At 39.5% G+C, this 19,624-nt stretch overlaps 1 protein-coding gene across 1 annotated transcript in view; it reads left to right on the forward strand.

Moving 5' to 3' along the window:
- The first annotated feature begins 307 nt into the window (after positions 1–307).
- Positions 308–19,624, forward strand: part of GAK (cyclin G associated kinase) — a 61,531-nt gene continuing 42,214 nt past the window's right edge. Inside the window, exons 1-9 of the mRNA XM_079330879.1 lie at positions 308–648; positions 5,617–5,678; positions 6,960–7,019; positions 8,117–8,231; positions 8,663–8,805; positions 11,067–11,192; positions 12,228–12,317; positions 18,275–18,410; positions 19,009–19,121. Of these exons, the coding sequence (XP_079187005.1) occupies positions 507–648; positions 5,617–5,678; positions 6,960–7,019; positions 8,117–8,231; positions 8,663–8,805; positions 11,067–11,192; positions 12,228–12,317; positions 18,275–18,410; positions 19,009–19,121 (987 nt within the window). The 5' untranslated portion in view covers positions 308–506. The remainder of the gene's footprint in view (positions 649–5,616; positions 5,679–6,959; positions 7,020–8,116; positions 8,232–8,662; positions 8,806–11,066; positions 11,193–12,227; positions 12,318–18,274; positions 18,411–19,008; positions 19,122–19,624) is intronic.

Here is a 19,624-nt window from a genome sequence, read left to right on the forward strand (position 1 = left end):
CGTTCCCCGCGGCCCGGCGGGAGCCCGGGCGGGAGCGGAGCTCGGCGGGAGCCGGTGAGGGGACGCTCCACGAGCAGAGCCGGGAGCTGGAGCCGGTGAGGGGACACTGCAGGAGCGGAGCTGGGGGGAGCCGGGAGCGGGAGCCGCGACGGGGACGCCGCAGGAGCGGAGGGGGGCGGGAACCTGGGCGGGAACCGGGGCGGGAGCCGGTGAGGGGACACCGCGGGAGCGGAGCCGGGCGGGAGGCGGGGCGCGATCCCGCTCCTCCCGCGGGGCGGGGCCGGGCCCGGCCGGGCTGCGGCGGGCGGGCGGTAGCGGGAGCGCGTAAGTGACGCAGCGTTCCCGGAAGCCGCCCGGAGCCGAGGGAAGAGCGGCTGAGGAGACGGCAGATCAGGCAGGCGGGCTCTCGCCGTGGCTCTTGGTGGCTCGGCGGAGCCCTCCAACTCCATCCCTCTTTGTTTCTATCGCTTCCCGTCCCATCCTATTCCACCTCCTGCCGGGGGACCATGTCGCTCTTCCAGTCCGCCCTGGACTTCCTGGCGGGCCCCGGCTCCCTGGGAGCCGCCAGCCGCGACCAGAACGATTTCGTAGGGCAGACGGTGGAGATGGGCGACATGAAGCTGCGCATCAAGCGGGTCATCGCCGAGGGTAGGAGCGGGCGGCAGGGCCGGGCCGTGCGGGACTGGGGTGGGCTTCCCCGCGGGCCTCCCGCTCCCGCTTTCCCCGTCTCCGATTGCTGGACCGGGCGGGTTTCCTCCTTGGCAGGCCGCGCCCGGGTGGGGGCGGGCGGGCGGCGGCGGTTCCGGCTCCCGGGGAGGGCTCTCGGTGCCGGCGCCCGGCCGCTGTCCCGGCACGGGCACGGTGTCCCCGGCCCGGGGGTCGCCGCAGTGCGTGGTGTTACTGCCCCGCCTCAGGAGCAGCCGCCGAGAGCCGCTGTGCTGTGTGGCCGCTTCTTCGCTCGCTTCGTGGTTTAAAATGCCTTCACCGCATAACAGAACACAGAGGAGTTTGTAACCTGTCAGTGTCTTTATGATTTACCAAAGGCCTCATGGAAATTCTGGATTGCTGGTTTTATTTTTTTAAAATTTTTTAAAAAGTAACAATGTATAATATTATGCCAAACATGCAAAGTTGCATCTGTTGTTTGGAGTTGTTTGGAAGACTGGAATGCAGGAAATTTGCTTGCTTTAAACACATGTGTCAGGAGGCTGGTCTCACTGTGCACGTAGACTTTGCTAGAGTAGAAGGAGTTAAATATCTGGGCAGCTTTTAGTTTCAGTGAAGTTTTGGGTAGGTAGCCTGGGGCATGACTTGTTAATCTGTTTCAGAAAAGATGATATGTTTGGTAGATGGAAATTACTTGGCTATTAGCAGAAACTTGGATCACTTTGTGCTTGTGGACAGAAAGAATACTTTATTTCCTCAAGCACAAGCACCATAGAAGTCTCAGAAGACTATAATGTGACCTTTTCTGTAATACTGCAATTATATATTTCATTAACTTTGTAGAGATGGTTGCTATTTAGGATAAATACCTCAAAGCTCTATTTAGAGCTCATTTTTGTTATTGGAGTTTTTTTTCTGTGGTTTCTTGTAATTATCTGATACGATGTAGTTCTCTGTTGAAATCTTGATGATCAACATAGAAGAAAGGTTTGGTTAAAATTAGATACTTCAAACCACTATTTACAGAATTTTTGTGCTGTAAGACAACAGCAACTGGGTCTTCACTACTGCTTTATCTTCTTAAGGGCAATAATTAGTCACTTGAATGATCAAGTACTTTTGTCATATGATGTTGGAGAAAAACTGGCAGTTTCTTGTGTAGCAAGTTGCATTTACTGAAGTACTAAATGTCATGTCCTCTTGTTCTGCCTTCAGCCTTTACTTACAGCTTCTTTACAGTCAGAATTGCAACTGAAATGTAAACACTCAGTGGGATGTGAATGCTAAAAGAACTGTCCGTGCTGCTTACATTCTTGTGTAACGTTCTTGCCAGCAGTAACCACAGCAGTTACCAAAGGACAAAGGAAACTTTGGATAGAAAACTGTTTTTGAGGCATATATACTGTTTGGTTCTTGGTTCTGGAGCAGGTATTTTAATACTTTGCTTTGACAGCAGCCTACTGTTCCCCAGAATCTGACACAGGCATTGTAAAATGTCAGGGGAAAGATGCCAGGTTAGACAACTTAAAAAAAGCAAGTGGAAACATGCTTTAACTTTACAGTTCTTGACAATTTTTCTGTAACCACTGCTTTGTATTCCATGTTTGTCTCAATACTATAGTTTTATTTTATGTAGGTTTTTTTTACTTATTTTGCTAACTGAAGTTGGGCTAGCTGCTTGCTTTTTCTTCAAAGTATAATTTTCTAACAAATGTAACTGGTCTAAACCCTTGTGGTATATTGAGCATAAAGGTAGAATAGATATAAAATCCAGAATATAAAATATCTCTTGCTATCTGCAGACTTGAATCTGTCTGTAGTGTATACTTTACTTTGTTGCTCAAGTTGCATTTATCTTTCACCTCTGGACAAATTGTGGCCAGTTCTAATACATGGGTTCCCAACTGTGGCTTTTATGTATTCCCTTTCATGGTTACAAGTATAGAATCTGTTTTTCTTCTAGATCAGTTCTTTGATGCCAGATTCCCTACTGCAAAGTCAGGTGCTGATTTCTGAACCTGGATTTCAGATCCATGGTGAACTGTGTGTCATCTGCCAGTGCAGACAGAGAGCCTTTTCTGTAGGCTCATATGCTCAACTTTGTAGCTGGTGTGAACAGAGCCTGTGGTTTAGCATTGCACAGTCTCGTGTGGCAGCAGAGGTTCAGTTGTTGCTATAGCCCACAACTCCTTCTAGCTCTGTAGTGTGCAGCAGTGCTGGTGCAAACCCATGTTTGGCCATCTCTAAGCTGAGACTTGTTGCACAGGTTGCTTGGGTGCGTTTTCCTGCTGTCCTGCTGGGGTAGGACTGGGCTGATTGAAAATACAGAGTGCAGCTGCAGGAGGCTGACAGTAACTTGTGGAGCTGGTGATGATCTCGTTGATACTACCCGTAAATGCAAGAGCAGACTAAGTGTGTCACAGACTGGATTCAGCACTCCTAGAATATGGCATCCTGTTTCCTGTTCTGCTTGGACATTTCAGTAGCTCACTTCAGATAAGATTTTAGAGGACCTTGGTGGGGGCCTGTACATATAATCCCTACTCGCCCTTGGTATGATCGTGGCTCTCTTGCATCCTCTGGTAAAGGGCACAGGTGCCCCACAATTTTACTTAAATAAAATAGTCACAGATTTCCTGCCTAATTTTCCTGCCTTCTTTTGTGTAGGAGACTGAACAATTTAGTATAAACCAGGTATTTGGTTGTGTGAAAAACAGGGAACGAGCAAGTTCTGTAGCACACATTTAACAACCATTCTTCACATGCAGTGAATTCTTATACTTTCTTTGAGTAACAAACATTGACAAAAGAGTATACAAGAAGAGAAGCATGATGAGAAAAAGAATGCCTTATTCAATCTGTTTGATCTGAGTCTAATGCTTTTACCATAATGAAAAAATCAGTCCTTAGTCAGAAAGATAGCAATAGGCAACAGACATAAATGGGTATAGACGGTAATATTTTATATTTTTTAGTTTAAAAATAGCTATCATAACTTTAGGCCACACTGGTAGGTGACTTGTTACAAGCTGCTTTCTACAGAGGTGAAATTTCTGCAATTAAAGCAGAAGTTTTTCTTTTCTTTAATACTTCAGGGCTTCCCCAGTATTTTGAGTGTAAACAGGCAGTATTATAGTTTGCCAAACCTATAGAAACAATGCTATGATCTTTGCAACTACTGGATTCGTAGGATAATGATAACCTATTTCTGTCCAGGTTTTTGGGTGTAAACCTCTAGCAGCAAGGCACAATGAATGCTTAATATCAAGTTTCTGTGGACATTGTTAGTTTTATTTGCTGACAGATAGGGGAAAAAAAAAAATATGATTCCTAAAGAACAACTAAAGTGCCTGACCTAGCAGCTTTCCAGCTTTCATTCTCTTCACTGTAAACATAGACAATGTTTTCAACATGGAGCAGAACAGTTCTGTTTTTTAAAACTGTTGTTTCTTGGCTGTAGTAATTCCTGCTTGCGGGCTAGTTCTGAAAGTTTCAAGATATTCTACCTCTCTGCTTCTCAAAGGTGTGGGGAAAATGTACAGATTTTTAAGTTTAGGCCATTCTTCAGGCAATTTCTTCATGTTACTAGGACTTTGCAGTGGACACAAATGCATGACTGGACTTAAAAAAATACTGTGGATCAGTGCTTGGCAACAAAAACAGAGCATGTTTTCTGTTTTGATGCTCTGGTAGAAAAGCTTTCAGGTAAGATGCACTATACATTACAGTCTAGGCTAGAATTGTAGTGTTTCAATCAAGTTATAGCTGAAACATAAACCACTGAAAGTTGATGTGAAAACAAATTCAGTCCATATTTGGGAGGGGAGTAGACAAGTCATATCAAATAGTTACAAACAGGAAGCTGCTCACTCCCTCACTTTATCATGACTAGTTAAGTGTGTAATGAAACAGTGAGTGAAATGCAGTAGCAAGCAGTATGGTTGATTCCCCTGTTTTGGAGCTTCTCCAGCTGTTGTTTTACTGAAGCTGCTTATCTGAAAAAATATTTTGTGAAGAAGTGAAGAGCAGAGACCTGATAAAAAAGAACAGTTTAAAATCCAACTTGATGTGTAAATGCAGTTAATTTAATAAGTATTATGTGATGTGTAGTTTTGAGAGGGGTACAGTTGTAAAAGGTTAGCTAGTAGGCCATAGCAGTTGGGTTCTCTGTAAGGCAGGTGCAGTGAAGTAGGAATTAACCAGGCATGATACCACTGACTTTTCTCTGGAGATCTACAACGTTTAATTAACTCTGTTCTATTTTGCATTTCAGTACTTGATAATAAGGTGTAGAAAAGCCTATTTTAAACTAGTTATGTACTCTCAAACAATGTGGTTTGCACAGTATTCTTGAGCAAAGGGAGGTATTAGTTTGACAAAAGGAATTGGAAGGGAAATATTTTATGGGTTAATACGTTGCAATTCAGTAACAAAATTAGCCCTATTGGAATGTATGTTTCTGTGCTTGAAAATCTTACTGCTTTTAATATGAAGCCTGAAGCATGACAATTATCTTAAAAATAGGAAGTGTGTGTTTAGCACTTATCTTTTGTAGTTATTGCTGTTTTTTGTACAAAGTGTTAGCAGTGTAATGCCAAAAATTTTAATTGAAATAATCAGGTAATACTTACATTTAATTACATACAAATGCTGTACTGTGTTTTGGTTTTATAAAGACCTGTTTAAAAAATGGCTTAATAAGAAATCTGCATATACAGACTTAACAAAATTCAGGGAAGTAAGAAAGTCAGTGTACTCTTGGCATACGTACAAGAAAGGAATAGAATATCTGAACTCTTGCTGAGTATCAGCAGTCTTGTCCAGATGCTGAAAAATGTGTGCTTGGTACATTCAGAAATCTGATTTCATGTATTGATTCTGTTAGACTAAAAAGAATAATGTACCTGAATACTGAAATTAAAGATGACTTAATGTATCTTCTTCTTGTAGGGGGTTTTGCTTTTGTCTATGAAGCTCAAGATCTTGGAAGTGGCAAAGATTATGCTTTGAAGGTAATATTATTTACTTCACTATAGGTTTGTAAGATCTGTCTTTTAGCTTGGCATTTTAGCATGACAGTTGGTGCTTGATGTATGCCAGTGGCATAACTTGAAAAAATCCAGTATATTAGTAGTGTTTGTAGCTCACTATTTAGAATGGTCATTCCAGTTAGAACCCTGCACTTCGTACTTAGTTGACAACTGACCTTTTAAGTGCCCCTGGTCTTTATTTTTCATTTGGTATAGAAATTAATGATCCAGTCCAAAACATTTTGTTCCATGGATAGAAAAAATATTTCATAGTTACCTGAAGTGGAGTACAGGTGTCTTTTTCATTCATTAGAAGCAGATTTAGCCCACCTTCTTACTTTAAGAGTAAATTTCCTTAGTATTAAAATTAATGCTCCAGATTTTGACTCATTGTTTAAACATTCAGCCTGGTAGGTTTTAGAGACACTTCTCTGGATTCTTGGTTTCTGGAGGCTTCTGATAATCAGCTGTAAACAGAGAAATTGTATGAGGGGTGGGAGAGGTTATTTGGCATGTTACCACCAGGAATAACTTTGGCTTTTTCCATCTCATTCCACATTTTACAGTAACAAAACATGTGACCAAAGCCATGTACTATATGTATTCAAAAGATCTGTTAGAAGTAGCCCCATTAAAAAATAACAGGTAAAAGGTGAACCATTACTACACTTCCTTTGTTCTGTACAACTGGTACTTTTGTGGCGAATGCTCAGGCTGATTGTAGTCAAATGTTGACTGCAAATCCAGATAATACTAGAAACAATAGTTAATTTTGCTTCTGATTATACCAGTACCATTGAAAAAGCTGGACTGCATAATCTGGAGTAATTTAGTGTAGGGTGAGTTGAAGGTTGTTGCTGAATATTTCAGACAGAAGGTGACTCTTTCTTGTTAGCCCACAATGCTGCAGCCAGGAGACTTTTAGGGCTTTATTTGTCAGAACTGTCAGAGCAGTTACTTTTAAGTGTCAAAAGTTACAACTGCTCAATTATCACTAAACCTGAATAGTCCAGTTAACTGGAAAACTGGTTATTATTTATGATAAGAAATATTTTGTCAATAATATAATAAAAAATAAATAATATTATGTCAATAAATAAATGCCAAAGTGTGCAATAAGCCAGCTTTGTTTACTGCCCCATTACAGTTCATTAGGTTTTTGACTATAGTTTACCCTTCATATTCTGTGAAAAAAAATCTATGCACATTTATTCTGTAAGTTTCAGTAACTATATCTTCTCAAATATTTTTTTTTTTTGACAGAGATTGTTGTCTAATGAAGAGGAAAAGAACAAAGCCATCATTCAGGAAGTTTGTTTTATGGTATCCTTTTCTGTAATATATTTAGATGCTTGAGATTTCTGGGAAACAAAAGGTTGCTGTACAGATTCTTGTTTTTCTTCATGCCATACGCTGCCTAAGAGGTTGTGGAGGTCTGGGCTCATGGTTGTATGAATAAATTATTATATAGTTATCTATACATTTTCTATCTACTCTGACATTATCTTGCGAATAATCCAATGTTCTTTGAATATTTTTCACAGCTCAGAGTCATTAAAGAAAGTGTACAACATGGTGAAGAGTTAATAGTTGCTAACTTTCTGAGATAAGGCTGTGAAATGCAATTAATTTCTGGAACTCTGAATAGAGATGCATTAATGTGAATTGTGTGGATCCAACTTGCCCTTTTTTAATGGCTTTGCTCTACTTCCATTGTCTTTGCTTTTCACACTTCAGACTTAGTGCATTCTGTAAATAGTTTGTGTTTGTCTCACAGTCAGTGTATGCACAGACTGGCATCATGCAACATAACTTCCACTGGCAGGAGCTGACATCACTTACACTATACTCCCCTTTATATAGTTCAAAAATGATACCTCAAATTTTTGAACTGAAAGTGAAACATGATGAAGGTCTTAGCATGAAAAATTATTGCTAATGATCAGAGGATAAGTTCCTTGCCCTTTTAGACCCCTAATTGTTTTGAACTCTCTTTTAATTACTTAAAATTGAAGCATAGCATACTTAATCCATCCTTGAGAAAGATAGGTGAGATTACAATAGCCCTTTCTTGATCAGCCATTTAGAGAAGCAGCCAATAGTTACAAGATATCCCTGCTACTCATGCTAGGCTCTTGTAGTCCTTGTCAAAAGACAAAAACACCTCTTACTGAGTCCAGTTTCTCCTGAGCCATAATCATAAGTATTGTTTAATATTTTATTTTGACTTTTTATTGCATTACCTTAGATTGCTTTCTCAGATTACTTACAGTTGAGACATGTATTTCCCTGATTTGCTTAGGGTATTGATTGCCACTGTTATACTTACTGTGGTTTTAAGCTAACATTTCAAATAAACTACTGGATGCAATAGTACTAATGAACCTGGGAGTCATCTTTCTTGAACATGTTATCTCCAGAAAAAACTTTCAGGTCATCCCAACATTGTCCAGTTTTGCTCTGCAGCATCTATAGGAAAAGAAGAATCAGACACAGGGCAAGGAGAGTTTCTTCTGCTTACAGAGCTGTGTAAAGGTAAACTTTATTTCTTTTCCCAGCAGAGCACATTGCTTCTGGCAGCTGTTTTACACGGGTTGTGCACTTTTTAACTTACAAGCTTGGAATGACTGTAGAAGATATCATGGTTCAGTGGAGCTAGAGTTCAAACTTATCTTTTATAGGATAAAGATCATGGTTCTTAGAGTACAGTTTAACCTTGTCTTAAATATGAAGTAATCATTAAGTTTTTTGTGTTTGAGGCTAGTCATAGAAGAGAAGAGTAGGAGTGGTTTCTTAGAGCACTTTTTCTTTTGTCACTGTAGTCAGTGTGGACTTGCCATTTCTAGAAAATCTATTAATACAACTCAGGACTGTAAATCTTTCTTGACAAAGGTCTATTTATGTCAAGCTTTGAGACTTTGCGGTGTTCTCTGTGTGCTTATGTGAATTTCTGTCATTTCCTGCAGGACAGCTGGTGGAATTTTTAAAGAAAGTAGAATCCAAAGGACCTATCTCTTGTGACACAGTTTTGAAGATCTTTTATCAGACCTGCAGAGCAGTGCAGCATATGCATAAGCAGAAGCCCCCTATTATTCATAGAGACTTAAAGGTATGTTACAATATTTAAATAAAGGCTGAACTTCTGAATAGCAAAGGAGCCTGTTGAGCTGGATCAGTGATAAAAACGATTCTTGAGCATAGTGCTCTAGGTGTATTGCCTTGCCATAACTGCTGAGTGTTAGTGAAGGTCATCACTGAAATACTTTGCATCTCTTCAAACAATGTCTTTTCCTTGTGCTTGCGGTTAGGAGCTGCTTGTACTCTATCTGAAACAAGCTCCAGGAAAGCAGTGTATCATGTTTTGCTGATTGAGTTACTTTGAATATTTTGTATTTGATAAAATAGTTGCAAATAGTGAGCTGCAGTTCTGGGTTAAGTGGATGTCATAATGAGAGAGTTAAAGCTTTGAAGGAGAAGAATGTTGAATTACCTGTGAAGGAATTGCATTGCCATTAAGAACGTGTAGTAAGCTGTTAGTTTTAGAACTGGTGACTTGCATTGTATATCAGTACTTGTTTTTAATTGTAATTGTAAAATTTGTAATTTTGTAAAATTTGTAATGCCTACTGTCATTATTCATGTTAGAATTTGTTTCTTAGTGGCGTTTGTTTGTTTGTTTGTTTGTTTGTTTGTTTGTTTTATTAGCCTTTACTTGGACTCTATAGGGTTATGCTGTAGAAAGTGTTCTACCTTTTAGGAGCTTTGGAGATTTGAAAGGACTTACCTGAGTTTGAATTTTGTATTTTGAAGACAGGTCTTCACCTTTACCTGTTACAATACAACTTAGATGAAGAAAGCCCTAATCATCAGTGAGATTCTGCTGTACTATGAATATATTTGCATTTTCATTAACATAAAAAAAGAAGAGAGAGGAGATTCTTGCTAGTTTAAATTTCACAAGTCTGTATCCAGCCTGATGTGATTTCATTTCAATATAAAAATAGGAAAATTGGTTTCTCCTTAAGTAAGCATGTACTCAGTTACTTTGGGGAAAGGAAAATAAGACCACTCTTCTAGAAGTAAATGTTTTAATTATTTTCAACACTGCTGATGAAAGCTTTGATGTTATCTATTAGTATAGCATATAAATATAAACCTAGATTTGGTGACAGAGCACTCTTTTTTTTATTCACTTTTACTATTGAACAAGCTTTTAGGTCATGGGGTCAAAGACATGTTAACCATTCTTCACTGAAATTTCTATATGCCAGCCCCTAGCTTTTGTAGGAAAAGTGCATCTCTCTTCTGAGAAAAAAGTAAAAAAACTATTTACAAATAAATATACAAGTTCTTTCATAACCAACTGCATAGACATTGAGCTAATGCTGGAATTCAGAACATTTTTTTTCTTCTCAAAAATGTACTTCCTGGTAGAGATAAAACATGGGAAAACACAGGAATTTGGTTTTTTGTGGGCCTCCTGTTGCAGAAGCTGCAAATCAAGATTAAGTGATTGTTGTGCTGCAGAAGGCAGAGGCCTTACTACTGTCAGGAGCTAAACAGGGATCATTTAACTGTGCTGCCTTTTTTAGCAGTCTAAACTAAGCAGCATAAAAAACTTAAGTCAGAGTTTTGAACCAATTAAGTTTGACACCTGCTCCTAACTTTATACAGAGGTACAAATTTTATTTTTCAGTCCTTTTGTGACAATGACTTTGAGTACATCTGCCCAATGCTTTTACCATTTCCTTAAGTTTCTTCCACATTTCAATAAACAATACAGGACAGTTGGAATTTATGAAGAAGAAAAAGGCAGGATCATGAATGAGGAACTATTCAGGCAGCATATGGTCCTCAAAAAGCTGTTTTCTGTCTCTGCACAGGGTCACAGTTGCCTCTTTATGGGTGCCTCCTGGCAGCCTGCTTCTCTACTAGTACCTTCCTGTGTTTTGTCTATAGTAGTCCTAACTTCCATCCCACTGCAGTTAAGCTGACAGTGTTCAGTTTTATGCCTGAAAACATTTGAATTCTGAGACATTGCGTCTAAAGTTCTTGTCTGAAAAACTGGCCTTTTCTTAGGCTGTAATGAAATTACTTTTTTATCCCCCTGGGGTTTAGTTCTTGCTCTCCTGAATGTTTCCAGCTCATGGTATGCTTTGTGCTTCCTTTTAAAACTTGGCTGTGTTGCTACCTCACAAAATAACAGTACTCTCTGAAATATTTGTTCTCCTGTAAACACTATTTTTGGCTAAAAAAAATAAGTGATTAGTTTTTAAATGTATGCTCAATAAAATAATGTGTAAAAGTATGTGTTAGAATACTGGGCAAAAAATGACTTTTTAAAATCTGTTATTCTACATCTTTTTGTAGGTGGAAAACTTGCTTATCAGTAATCAGGGAACAATTAAACTTTGTGATTTTGGTAGTGCTACAACTGTAGCTTATTATCCTGACTACAACTGGTCTGCACAGAAGAGGGCACTGGTTGAAGAAGAGGTGAGAATATTTTAATGTGATTTAATTTTAATATAAAGAGTGGATTAATTTAACTGTTACTATGCATCTCATAGTAATTCATGAGGTATCTAAGACAACTGAAGATTGTTTCAGTGTTGTTTATAAAGTTTCGGTTTTTTTGCAAGAGTTCAAAAGCTGTCTGCAGTTACTGTCATAACTTGTATTCTGTAGCTACATGTAGAAACACTGCTTCAGCATGGTCAGTGTCCCTTCTGCAATCTGCTGTGAGAACAGAAGTACTTACTAGGTTTTCTTCTAGTGACACTCTTGAGAAGTTGGTTGTGCCACACTGATTTCCATCTTCCTTCCGGTCTGTTTTTCTCAGTTGAATGACATGTAAATGAGAGGAAATTCTGCTCAGCAGAATAGGAATGGGCAGTATTGCTGTGCCTTGGACTACAGTAACCAAATCTAGCATGCAGTGCACTTTTGCATTTGTTCTTAGTTTAGAGTTGAGAGTAATGCTGGTAAATCCAATTTAGTACATCAGTGGGAGAAATACTTTTAAGTTCATGTGTACAACTTCTGACATCACAAGTCCCTGTTTTGCAATCTGATAATCTTGGAATGCATTCCACTGATGAAATGATGATGTTGTACCACTGTCTTGTATAGTCTGTGCAAAAAGGTGGTAGAAAAGGTCTTTTCAGGTATTCTTATGACCAGAGTTTCATTTTGGATGTCATTTGGATGCACTGTCATCAAGTGTGCCGAGAAGGTGAGAGAGATGCACTGGAGCATGATTTCACTTATTGCTTACTTTTGGTATTAGTTTTTCTGTCCATTTTTGCCTCATGTAGAACAGTCACTCTATGTGCTTTGCTGTTTGGGAGGACTTATGTCAAAGCTATTTTGACTATTGCAGGATTCAGTTGATGGCCTTTTCCTTCAGTGTTTCTGAAATTATTTTAAAAATGAGCATACTATCCATTCTATATGGAGAGCCGTTTTCTTGGTTGAATGCTGTTAAAGCTCATTGTTCAAGACTGTTTCAATAAATTCTTTCTTCTCTAGATCACAAGGAATACGACACCAATGTACAGGACACCCGAAATGATAGATTTGTATTCAAATTTTCCAATTGGTGAAAAGCAGGACATTTGGGTAAGAAGTTTCTTTTCTTGCTGCATCATAGTTGCTGATGTCACAGTGAAACTGATTTTGCAGGCTTTGTGTTAGCTTGTTGATTAAATAGCTAAAGTACTGAAATAAATGTAAGATGCTGTCTTAGATCAAAATAAACTTGAACAGTATAGACTCTGAATCTAAATGTTAAAAGAATGAGATGTACTGTTCAAGGTTTTTTCCCAGATCAAGCTTGACTTAATTTGAGAGGCAGTGCTCAACTTCTCTTAACACTCAGTAGATCTGTTGCCTAATGGAGCTTCCCACCATAAATCCAAAATACTTGGAGTCCTTAGATTAAAATTCTTGACTTTCCTGCTCTGATGCACATATGATCTTGGGACAGCCTATTGCTGAGTTCAAAATGGTTTTGTCGAGGTATGGCATGTAGCTAAAATACTAACAGATCAAGAATGAGATCAATGCAGAGATCATTCATGCTTTGTGTAGAAAGGATAATAAGCTGTTCACACGCACTAAAAAAATCTGTGGTGAGAATCAGAGGTAAATGATAAATCCTCAGCTGTACCTTTTCTAGCTAGATAGTGTTGAACTACTGAGGTGCTCCCCAGTAGTGTAGTGCTTAGCTACTTAGTATATGGGATGTTTTTTACAGAGGCAGATGTCAAGCTGTTCAGTTCTTACTTGTATCAGCAGTGTGTCAAAAGACAAATTGAGAAAGTGTTATGCTGGTGCTTTAAAAGTCTTTGTATGAAATCTTAGAACTTTGTTTAGTTTATTAAATTAGTTGCAAGATATTGTGAAAACTCTTGTTTTTGTGGCATATGAAGAAACACCAAGTAAAATGCATTGTTTTGACCACTTGTTCTCTTCATGTGCATGAAATGCTGTCAGCCTGAGACAGGATTACAGAATCACATGTTTGGAAGAGACCTTCAAGATCTTTCAATCCAACCCATGCCCTACTAACACCTCAACTAGACCATGGTACCAAGTGCCACATGCAATCTTTTTTATACACATCCAGGGATGGTGACTCCATCACCTCCCTGGGCAAACCATTCCAGTACTTAATCATTCTTTCTGTAAGAAACTTTTTCTTAACAATCAACTTATTTTCCTTGGTGCAGCTTAAGACTGTGTCCTTTTGTTCTATTAGTTTCTGCTTGGAGAAAGGGACCAACCCCCACCTGACTACAACCACCTTTCACGGAGCTGTAGAGAGTGATAAGGCCACCCCTGAGTCTCCTCCAGGCTGAACAGCCCCAGCTCCCTCAGCCATTCCTCACAGGGTTTGAGTTCCAAGCCCCTCTCCAGCCTTGTTTCCTCCTCTGGATGTGCCCAGGTGTCTCAAGGTTCTTCCTAAACTGAGGGAACAGAACTGGACACAGCACTCGAGGTGTGGCCTCACCAGTGCTGAGTGCAGGGGAAGAATGAGCTCCCTGCTCCTGCTGGCCACACCATTCCTGATCCAGGCCAGGGGCCATTGGGCTTCCTGGCCACCAGGGCACACTGCTGGCTCAGGTTCAGTGGCTGTCAACCAGCACCCCCAGGTCCATTTCTGCCTGGGACCTGTTCACCACTCTGTCCCCAGTCTGTAACACTGCAGGGGGTTATTGTGGCCAAAATACTAGGCAGAGCACTTGAACTTATTAAGCTTCATCTTACTGGACTTTGCTCATCCATCCAGCCATTCCAGGTCTCTCTGCAGTGCCCTCCTACCTTCTGACAGATGGGCATTCACTCCCAGCTTAGTGTCCTATGTAGATTTACTAATGAAAGACTCAATGCCCTCATCCATGTCATCAATAAAAATATTGAACAGGACTGGCCCCAGCACAGACCCCTGAGGGACACCACTGGTGACTGATCCCATCTGGATGCAGCACTCTCAGCACTCTCTGGGCCCAGCCATCCAGCCAGATCCTAACCCAGCACAGAGTGCTCCTGTCCAAGCCATGGGCTGCAGCTTTTCCAAGAGTGTGCTGTGGGAGACAGTGCCAAAGGCCTTGCTGAAGTCCAGGTACAACATCCATAGACTTTCCTGCATCTACCAGGTGGGTCACCTGGTCATAAAAGGAGATCAGGTTGGTCAAACATGACCTACCTTTCCCAAACCCCTGCTGGCTGGGTCTGATATCCTGTACAGGGCCATCCTCCAAGTGCTGTGTGCTGGCACTCAGTATAAACCGTTCCATTACCTTACCAGCTACTGAGGTCAGGCTAACTGGCCTATAGTTACCAGGATCCTCCTTCCCACCCTTTTTGTGGATGGGAGTCACATTGGACAGCTTCCAGTCAACCTGGAGCCTCTCCAGTGAACCAGGACTGCTGCTAAATGATGGAGAGCTGCTATGCAAGCTCATCTGGTCCCATAGATTTATGAGCATGTAAGCTGCTCAGCAGTTCTCTGACTGCCTCCTCCTGAATAACAGGGGGACCATTCTGCTCCCTGGAACCATGTACCAGCCCAGGACAGCTGTCCTGATGACAAACCATCTTCCCACTAAAGGCAAAGAAAGTGTTAAACACTTCTGCCTTCTTCTCATCTGCAGTTACAAAGTTCCCTCCCTCATCCAGTAGAGAACAAAGGTTGGCCTTACCCTTCCTTTTGCTATTAATATATTTGTAAAAACATGTTTTATTGTCCTTTACAAAAGTTGCTGAATGAAGTTTGAACTGAGCTTTGGCCTCCCTAATTTTTTTTCTATGTGCCCTAGTGTGCCCTGTAAATACTTCCTGAGGGACCTGGCCCTCCTTCTAAGATGATACATCCTCTTTTAATTCCTAAGTTCCTTCAAAACCTCCTTACTCATCCAGGCTGGATGTTTGCCTCATTATCATCCAATTAAACACGAAACTAGAAATATGTTTAATAAAAGCCTCACTCAAAAGGGCAATTGCAGTTTATTTTTTAAATTTAAAATAACTCTGTATATGTTGGTGTTAACATGCTGATTGTCTCCTCCTGTGTTGTGGGAAGCTCTATTTCATTTACCATATCTGGGTTGTTCCATATTTTTTTCTTCATGCTTTGGGTTCAGTAAAAATAGAAACATATTTGGCAGTAGAATGTGGTCCTGTCTCTGGAAGCATAAATTATTTGTAGTTTGTGGTTAGGTTAACAAAGCAGTTTTCTGAAGAAAGCAGGTAGAGTGATTAGCACTCTTGAATCTGTGTGTTTATCACAATGTGTGAACTTAAAAGCAAAGGAAGTAATATCTGTCATTGCAGCATAGATGAAAGGTTAGTTATCAACCACATTGACTCCACAATGGAAATGCGGTTAGGTTTCATTATAAGACTAGAGCTTCTGAGACTTGGCTGGCTGCTTTCTGTACATTTCCTACATAAGTCTAAAGATCAGAAAATAAACATTAAATCCAACTAGTGACATGTTTTAGTTACTTGTTTTCAAAATTTAAGTGAATTTTTTGAACTGAAATTCAACTTAGTGACAGGCTGTTCATTGTCAAGTGACTTTTGTCCATGTTTGAAAGGCCCTTCATATCCTCTCACTCTCAAAGATTTCTGAAAAAGCAAAGGAGTTGAATTTGGAAATGTTTGTTAAGGAGCGAAATTTCAAAGTTGGGTTCTCCTTCCCAATATCTAATTAATAAATCTTAGTGGCCCATGCAAGACATCCTGCACGTTTTAGTTCAAGGTGAGCTGAACAATCTTTTTAGATTTCATGTAGTTTAATTTGACTTAATTTTGTTTTGGGGTAATATCTGTGTCATCCTGCAGCTGTACTGTAGAACTTTAGTGTGCTGCTTGTTGCCTGAAGCTAGTCAGGGGAAAAATAATAATGTTTTCATTTGTTCCAAACAATCCCACCCCTTTCTTATCCCCTCAATCCCCAAGCACTATCTCAACCCTCGAAAAACCCCACTGTCACCTTAAGAGAAGTTTAAATTAGTTGCTGGTAAAGGCCCACTAGCAGGTCAAAAAGCTACTCCTAGTTGTATTTGATTGCTTTGTGGTTCTGCTTTTTTTTTTTTTTACCTTCTGGCATGTGAGTCCTCAGACAGGCTCAGGAACCTCTATAGAGGAACTGTACAGCTTTGGGCCAACATCTTGGGAATGGACTCTTCTGTCATATGTAGCAGTGCTGAGGCTGTGTGAATGTTGTTGGCTTTGAGGAGTTGCCTTGCTGCAGCTGAAATTGCCTTCCAGCCAAATTGAATGATGGCGTTAAAAACAGCCAAAATTTGTCACAGTTACAATCCTATGATGCAGGTAAACCAGAAAAAATTAAAAACGTTGTCCAGCAATTGAAGCAAAAATCAGATCTGAGTGGCCTCTCCATTTCCTGTGTGTTCAGCTGCTTTCCTTATTGCTTTTCTCTCCTGTGTGGCTGTGGGTGCTCTCTCCTGATGTGCGGAGTGTCTTGGACTGCACAGGGAGCAGTTTCATTCCTCTAACTAAATGATGATTGCTTTGTAAGCAAGCATTTCATTAAATACAATCTACTTATTGGATTTTCTGTACTTCCCTGGTTGATTAGTTAGTGTGGACTGTGTGGTGCTTCCATGTACATATTGCAGAGAGTTTTTTTCCACAGCCTGACAATAATGTGCAAGAATATGCAGAATTGACATAAGTACTTTATTTCTGGTCTCGGACTGAGAGACTCACCAAGTGTTTTGGAGTAACTAAATCCTTACACCTCAGAGACTTCAATTACTTTCAGACCTTAGAAGCTATTCTTGGTATAAATTTGCAGCTAAGGGCATGTGGAGATGGTGCACACTGAGGACTGGAGGCAGTGGGCAATTTTCTTAGGTAACATCTTGAATGGATTGCTTCATTTGTGACTGGCATAAAAGCCCATTTGCTTAAACAGCCATTCATACTGGGGTTCAGAAGAAACTTTGAGAAGAAATTTTCCAACTCATTGTTCCAACAGTTAAGTGGAAGCATTGGATGCTTTATTATCAAACTTTTATGGGTGAAATGGAACATGTTTCTGTTATAATAACTCTGTCAGCATATTTCATATCTTAATTTATTTGAAAAAATGTGTATCAATTTACATTTACTTCAGTAACAGATTCAGTTATCTTAGCTAATTCCTAACACCTAAGTTATTCAGAGATTAGAATTCAAAACTGGCTTCTGTCTTAGTCGTTGTATTCTCGGGTTACAAAAATCTCAAATTGGACTGATGAAGGAACTTCGAAGATCCCACGATATGATAGTCTAGGTTTTGTGATTTTTGAGGCTTGAGTGAGCTAGTGTGGAAATTGTCTTAAATTTTATTTGTTCCAAGAGTTGAATAGCCATCTGACCATAGGGAATAAAGAGACTGTTATTTCGCAGTTGTTTTCTTCAAACCTTTGCCAGAAGATGCATTTTAGAGAGATTGTGTGTCTCCCTAGTGTCATTTAAGTAATTAAATATGTAAGCTTAACACTTATATAATCACTTAGCTTTTGTATTGCATAACAATATATCTAAGGCCAAATTCTTTCTTGACAAATAGAATGTGTCTCCTTGCAGCACAGTATGGACATACGAAACAAAATTTCTGAACATTTTTTGAAAGTATCATACTGTTCTTGGATGTGTTCAATATGGCAAGAGCTACTCATTTTTGTGTGTTTTGAAATTCGTAGAATGGGTTTTTTGTAATGACTTGTATATGATCTTTAAAAATAGACAAGAATAGTTTTCACAGGTAACAAGTGATAGGACAAGAGGAAATGGCTTCAAGCTGCACAAGGAGATGTTTAGGTTGGATGTTAGGAAAAATTTATTCACTGTAAGGGTTACTGGGCATTGGAAAAGACTGTCCAGGGCAGTGTTTGAGTTGGAGGTATTTACAAGATGTGTAGACATGGTACTGAGGGACATGATTTAGTGGTGCTTTATTTGGCAGTGCTGAGTTAATGTTTGAACTTGAGGGTTGTGAAGTTCTTTTCCAGCCTATAGGTCCCCATGATTCTATGCAGTATTTCTGTTTATCTCTGTAGGCTCTGGGCTGTATCCTGTACTTGCTGTGCTTTAGGCAGCACCCATTTGAAGATGGAGCTAAGCTTCGCATAGTCAATGGGAAATATGTCATCCCACAAAATGACACCCGCTATTCTGTGTTTCATGATCTCATTCGTAAGTTTACAATGTTATTTTCTTTGGTGTCTTTGTGGATGCATCTTTTTATTGACAGTTGTTTTACTGATTGTTAAGTGTTGCTGACCTGTGGTGGTGAGAAAGGTAAACTGCAGCAACTTCTTGTTTGATTAATAATCTTAATCCATTATTTAAAAACGATGTAATTTTATGTGAAAGTGGTTTTTTTTGATTCTGTTAAGTGTCTTGTCATTGGAAAAAATAGTGTTGTGTTTTGCTTTTTTGAACTTGCTTAAAAAACAGTATTTGCATTAGGTTTCACGTAGATTACTGGTAATGCTAAATACTGTTCCAGAAATGTATCTGACTCTTAACAGTATTAGACACAGTGTTACTTCTGATGTTCTTTACTAGCTAATCCCAAGGTGTATTCTTTGAAATATTATTGACCCTATGTAGTGTCCTGTTTTTCTCATGGATACTGTTACGAGAATTATGTTTAGATACTGATTTAGCACTTTTTCCAATCTGTTCATATGTTTGGTTATTGCACTGGAATGTATTGTAGAAATTATTATTAGTTAAGAGAAAAGCTCTAAATGATTTGTTACATTGTCTGAATCCCTTCTTTTTTAAGGCTCCAGTTTGAAAGTGAACCCAGAGGAAAGGTTGTCCATCACTGAACTTGTAAACCAACTGCAGGAGATTGCAGCAGCTAGGAATGTCAATCCTAAATCCCCCATCACAGAGGTAAAAATGTCTCATAAGTAGATTATTGATTAGGCCTCCTTTCTGTCCTCTGCAGTGTATGTGCGTTTAGTAAAAGATTTCAGAGCAGGTCCCCTGTTCCTTAGTATTTTGAAAATTTTGCACTAATTTATTTTGTAGTTCGGTTCAATCAATCAGTATCACTCAAAGGATCTTTGAAAATATGCCCTTTAAAGCACAGGGACCTTAAAAGAAGTAAAATATTTCTTACTGCTTTTTGAAAATATTTTCATCTTCTCAGTTTATTCTTTAATATGCTAACACTCTGTTTGACATGCTGTGTTTTATCATAATTAACTGGCTCAGAAAGCTCTCGTATATGAAGGCTCTGCCTCCACTAACTTGAAACTCACTTAGGCATCTCCTGTTCAGTGCTTAATTTTCTCTATACTTCTGGTGAGTCAATTAATGTATCTTAACTTTCTGGCTTTGTCCTGAGGTTCAGTTTGCTTGTTCTCACCAAGTAGCAGTAATTTGCCAAGCAT

Source organism: Erithacus rubecula (genome assembly GCF_903797595.1).
Source record: "Erithacus rubecula genome assembly, contig: SUPER_Z_unloc_1, whole genome shotgun sequence".
NCBI lineage: Eukaryota > Metazoa > Chordata > Aves > Passeriformes > Muscicapidae > Erithacus > Erithacus rubecula.